This window comes from Electrona antarctica, assembly GCF_951216825.1.
Source record: "Electrona antarctica genome assembly, chromosome: 7".
Lineage (NCBI taxonomy): Eukaryota > Metazoa > Chordata > Actinopteri > Myctophiformes > Myctophidae > Electrona > Electrona antarctica.
Genome location: NC_136812.1, coordinates 23554650 through 23560836, shown reverse-complemented (window position 1 = coordinate 23560836; position 6187 = coordinate 23554650). Strand labels below are relative to the sequence as shown.

The 6187-nt window shown below is 44.7% G+C and overlaps 1 protein-coding gene across 1 annotated transcript in view; it reads left to right on the top strand.

Annotated features, from left to right (window-relative positions):
• gmds (GDP-mannose 4,6-dehydratase) overlaps positions 1-5546 on the top strand; it is a 175685-nt gene extending 170139 nt beyond the window's left edge. Inside the window, exons 10-11 of the mRNA XM_079506120.1 lie at positions 4482-4550; positions 5067-5546. Of these exons, the coding sequence (XP_079362246.1) occupies positions 4482-4550; positions 5067-5129 (132 nt within the window). The 3' untranslated portion in view covers positions 5130-5546. The remainder of the gene's footprint in view (positions 1-4481; positions 4551-5066) is intronic.
• The last annotated feature ends 641 nt before the right edge of the window (positions 5547-6187 follow it).

Here is a 6187-nt window from a genome sequence, read left to right as displayed (position 1 = left end):
GAGAACATTGGGGGGGGGTTCTGGTCCAGAACATCTGGGCCTGCCGCGGGGGGACGAGGGGAGACCATGGGCTCCAGACTCTCACAGAGTTCTTCTCCACTGCTTTATCTGATCTCGTTTGATGTTCGCGGAGTGCGCAAAGCCTCGCGTCCACTACTGTACACAACATACCAGAGACACTGCTACTGGCCTTTCTAAACCACATCACAGTCTCCCAGCAGGCCATCTTCACAGAGTGAGAGAGAAGAAAGACAGAAATGAGTCGTCTCTGTGAGAACGTTTGATGTATCTCCCGAAAGCGCCAGTGTGTCCAGTAGGGGAGGAAAAACTGAATTGGGACGGGGGCAGGGGGGATTGTATTTTGCCATTATTGCATAGGATGTGTGTATGCAGGAAGTGCAGGAGTACATATTTAGCCGTTACATGAGTGTTTGTATTTATTTTTTCTCTGCATACACCATTGTATGTGCGCGCCTGTATCGTGTGTTGATTCCTGTGAGAAAGAGGGGGTCATCCCCTGTGTGCTGTGATTTATTGATAGGCCTTGCTATGATACCAGAATTCCTTAGCGTTAAATACCTACTCTGAGTGCCTTTAACTGCCTGGCTGCTTTATGGACCGTGATCACACACTAAATGTCTGGTGCTTTTACATTTTAGGGATTGTTCTTTATGGCCTTTATGTTTTATTACATATAGCACACAGTGCAGAGAGACAGGAAAGATGACAGAAGGCATGAAGACGGGTAATGCCTTATTTATACTTAGTTGCATGCCAATGTTGCCTGCTAAAAATGGCAATGCACATCTACAAGCTCTCAATGTGTTGCGCTGTGGTGCGTTTTTGGTGCGCAACACCCGTGCGCAACTAAGTATAACTCAGGCTGTCCCACGTATAAGGTCACAAACTGGGTGTGTAACTGGAGTATTGTGAGTACTTAGCCCTCTTCATATTGGAGGGATCATGAATCATCCTCACCTTTACTGGGGGAGATGATGATGATGTTTTTTTGTCGGCGCTGGCCAATATGAATGGCCTAGACAGATGTGAAGTCGGCGTGTGCCTGGTAACTCGTGCAGCCTGCTCTCCAAGGGCGGAGTAAGCTATCGTACTGTACACTGAGGGAACATCGATAACGCTCGAGTGTCTCGAGACTGTCCGACGACACATGAGGAAGCGTCCATTTATCAACATCTCCTCAGCGAGGAAAAGGTTCTCATTGACTTTGTCATGTTTGGTTGCGGTATGTATCTGTTTATGTAATTGCTGTCTTCTCCCTTCGTTCCGCGCGAAATGATTCCACTTCGTCCGTTTAACAGCATGGCGTATTTCCGTCCCATAATGCACTGCGTCTTTTAGAAGCCTTTGAGTGCACTCGCAAGCCTATCATACGATCTCTTGTCATTTGAGTGGGTTGTGTACTGCTGTGTGCTCTTCAAAATTGTGTATCACCCTCTCAGGGTCAGAGAGACATTTTGTCACGGCTAATTTTCGACTTTCTTGTACCAGTTATTGTTATTATCACCGCTGCATATTTTCAGACATGGGCAGAGCAGTACTTTAAACAGGATGTACCACAAAGTTGTATTCGGTTCCAAATCGGATCCATATGAAGATTATATTGTGCCCCATCTGTTAGCAGTTCATGTTGAATTATTCGCTACATGCTCTGTTTGGGGTGAGTTGACTTGGCCGCAGAACGCTCTTGTTAGCAGTTTTTAAGCGGCTTGTGTTCCACGGAGCAGTGCGAGTGTGTGTGTGTGTCAGTGTGTGCATGTGTACGACTGTGTGCGTGTGTGCGCGTGCATGCGTGCGAGTCCATCACCTTGCAGAATTTCAGGTTCGGAATGAGCAGGTATCAGATTGAAGTCCCGGATGCTGAGCTGTGTGGTTGCATGGCGAGACTGTAGCTGACAAAGGGCTTATTGCAACAGATGTTCCACCACAAGTTCTGCTAACCGATTGAGACCCCACCTGGTCAGGTTCATGAGTGTTTTTTCACAAATGGGGTCTTGTGATGAGAATTTACCTCTGGTCGCCTGAAGATGCTGCACACCAGGCCGTAAATAACTTTGGACCTCCTCTTTCACACTACAGGCTTTTTTCCTCTTACTTACTACATTCATCACCAGTTTTCACACATTAATTTACTACTACTTTTAGCTTTTTTGCTATTGCAGAAATTACATTTCCTACATGGCACCTTGAATCAATTTGCTGACAACATTGAGATGTCAGTAACATGAGTTTTGAATAAGTGTGCAGCCTGATTTATTCTTTGGTGCGTGCCAGTGTTGTGCACCAGACATGTGCAGATCTACAAGCTCGCGAAGCATCACAGCGCGACACATTGTGAGCTTGTATATTAGCTCAATTCAGTGCACGTCATAATGCGGAACAAAGCCTAACTCAGGCTTTCGGTGCTATTGAAGATTTATGAGCTTAAGAGGAATGCTCCACTTCACGCCCACTTTAGTGTTCGTGACAAGACCACCTGATGTTACTTGTATGCCGTCAAGAAAATGAGCCCCATTAAACAGAAAAAAACATAATCAATATAATTAGAACGAGTGGATTATTTAATATAATTACGGAGTAAGTCACCGTATAATAATTACATTCATTCTCATGATAAATTATGTCCATTGCTGTAGGTAATTAGTCCAAAAAATGTTTCCAGTTATAGCTTCAGAGCCAGAAGTTAAAGTGAGTAATGTACAGTACTATTCGCATGAGAATGGGCTGTTTTTCTGGCTAATACAGCGAGAGAAAAAGAGGCTAACTTTCATCTGCTGGCTAATATGTACACCATGTGAGGTTCAAAGGTGTGTTCATTCTTATACACAGTCAAATACAGAGTGTTAATGTAGCTCATGGAGTGTAAAGAATGGATCCATAAGGGTCCAGACCAGGAACTACTTCACCCGAGTACTGAACCATGTATTCTAACATGGCCGAATAACGTCAACAATGAACATTGTGCACACAGTGTGTGTACTGTGCACGTACCTATATGCATGCATGAGAAGGGCCATGTGTGCATGCATGTGAGAGCATACCGTATGTGTGTTCCCTTTTAAGTGCCTTTGTGTGTAATCAGAAGACAGATAGACAGAGACTGCTGTGGGGTTGAGGGCTGCAGATCTCTCTCTCTGTGAGATGTGGGTCCCTGCTCTCACAAAGGGAGAGCTATGCATGGCCTTCTGTGCCGCTATAACACACCAGCTCTGCCGTGAGCGTTCCAGTGTAATAAGATCACCCGAAAAGACATTTTAAAGAGCTTGAGTGTCAGATAAAATAGAGCTTGTTCGCTCTTTATATAAATGAAACCTTCATGGAGCAATGGACTGCCACGTATCGCTTCTTGGGACGAAAAGAGAACCCTCCAAAGTGCTTGTACTGTATGTTTTCCTTATCAGAAGAATAGAAATCTTCATTTTTATCTTCTTTTTGCCTTTGACACGTTGAGTAATTATGGGATTTATCTCATAATTACAGCACATGCTATGTTATTGAAACAAGATGGCTTCACTATCAGGTTTAGCTGAAATGTTTTATTAAGGTAGGCTAAACGAGGGCCACGTATGGACCGCACAAATTTAGAACTAATGCCTTCCTTCATAGGATGACTGTATAAGGAGAAGCAAAGTGTGTGGGGGAGGTGAAAACCGAGTGAGAAAGCGAGAAGATTTGAGATGGAAAGTGGAAAGGAGAAGGGCAGGCATAAAAAAGACGAGGTGCAGGGAGACTTTCTTTTTCTTTCCCCCGAAAACTGTCTCTTTGGTGGTCTCGGGCAAGGTCTCACTGGATCCTGAACCCAGCGCAAAACACAACAGGGAAGCCGAGTTGGGGGGCCAGGCTGTGGGGGTGGGGGGGCCGGGGGGTTACACCACCAGAGTCCCACAATTCATCATGCTCTGGCTCCGACGTGGGCTGTCTGGAGAGAACGGTGGAGGGTGGTGGTGGAGGAGGAGAGGGGGGTCTGGGATTGATGGCCAGCGAGACTCTGTGACCTTCCTTTCCCCGAGAGAGGGGATACTGTGTGTGTGTGTGTGTGTGTGTGTGTGTGTGTGTGTGTGTGTGTGTGTGTGTGTGTGTGTGTGTGTGTGTGTGTGTGTGTGTGTGTGTGTGTGTGTGTGTGTGTGTGTGTGTGTGTGTGTGTGTGTGTGTGTGTGTGTGTGTGTCAGAAAATCCCATGCTTCCTAGTGAAGATCTCAAAAGTTGATGCCGGGTCCACATGAGCTGTGGAACACAGTACGTCTTTATATCAGGTCAACATCTCTGCTGGCTGGAAAACCAAGCCATTCTGAATGCCCTTCTCCTCCAGTGGCCATCAAACATGACGGATGAATTGTTTTTCTTTCTTCCCCTGTCCCTCCTCTCCTCTCCTCTCTCTCTCTCTCTCTCTCTCTCTCTCTCTCTCTCTCTCTCTCTCTCCCCTTTCTGTCTCTCACTCTTGCTCCCTCTTTTCTCCACCATAGGATTACCTGCAAGGCGACAGTACAAAAGCACTGGAGAAGCTGGGCTGGAAACCAAAGGTTACTTTTCTGGTGGGTGTTTGTTTTGTTTTTTACACAGAAGGTTAAGGCTGTGCGTGCGTGTGTGCATGCGTGCACGTGTGTGTTCTGCATGTCAGACTTTTTTTTTCGTTTTATTCTGTAATAGAGAAGAAAGCCAGTATTCAAGTTCCAACACAGCTTCAATTTCAATTTGATAACAAACCACAAATATCCCTTATCAGCAAAGCAGTTTAATCATCATTGTGCTATCTGGGCAGCAGTGTGTCCGTATATAAGTAGCTCAGTTTTCCATTATAAATTATGCATGTAAATGAAGAACTGAAGAGGAGTTTTGTCGGTGCAGATAAAGAAAAATCATATCTGTCTTTTTAAACACTTGAACCCTAGCTATTCTGGGCCAAACGTCCAGCAGAAATAGCAGATCTACAAGAGCCCTGGGAGACCCCGATCAACCAAGTTAAAAGCACTGGTGTTTGTTTTTGTATAAACATTTACATTTTAAAAAATCATTTGATGTCTGAAAATGCATGCTCTCTCCCTATACAGGAACTGGTGAAAGAGATGGTCACCGCAGACATGGAGCTGATGAAGAATAATCCCAATGCCTAAAGCCAAATGTGAACAAAAGATAGATCATGGAAGGAATACATGAAGTAATAATTATGTAATTGTGTCTTTTTGTCATGCGTGGGTGAAAATTACAGATTTAATCTGTGTCGTGTTTTTGGTATTTTGGTTTACTTTCCGTCCACTTGGAATGCTGCCTTTTATATAATAACTGCATCACAATTTATGGGTTTCAAGACTATTGCTGTTTATATTTCTTTCTTTCATTTGATCATGCAATTTGTTTGACCACTGTCAAGCTGCAATTTGTTCTCTCTCCAAAAATGAATTGATTGAGGCTTTGTAAACATTTCCATTGAGATTATATTGTTTCCTGAAAAGTGACTATATTATTATTTTTTCCTTTGACATAATAGCCTATATATAAAAAAGACATTTTGGTAAAATAAAGCATAATCTTTCAAATCCGTCTTTGGTTTCTTTCTGTGGTCACAAAATGTATCCCCTAAACACGAAAATGAAATATACATGGACATGAAATGCCTGTTTAAATCAAATAATTGGTAGAGCTTATAGTGATGGAGCATGGCTGTGTAACATAAATTCAGTGTTTTCTATACCCAGCAGTAAGTGAAGTGGGGTTACATTTGTACGCACATCTGAGCTGAGGCATATAGTCTACCGTTGAAATAAACCCAGGTCTCTTCAGTGTGTGTTGGTCCAGGGCTTGGTGCCAGCGCTCCCAGGTTGCGCAGAGGTCGGCTGAGCCCACTGTCATTTCCCTCCTCGCTCGGCTTTCCAGGGTTTTTTGCGAGCACTGCGCACACACTACCCCCTTTTCATTCGGCAGGAAATGCGTTTCCGCGGGCCCTGAATCCCACTCTGAAATGCCTCTGTCCGTCCAGACGTTTTTAGTGCCTGCCCGGTCCAGATCCAAGCGCGCAATCATAAAAGTGCGTGCACAACGCGTGGTGGAACACGTCTTTGTGCCGCAGCAGCCCCGTGCAGTACCTCTGCCGTGCGCGCACGCACTCCTCCTGGAACAGCAGCAGCACTGTTGTGTTTTTAAGAAGCAGGCCGGAGAGGTTTCCTAAATCCTC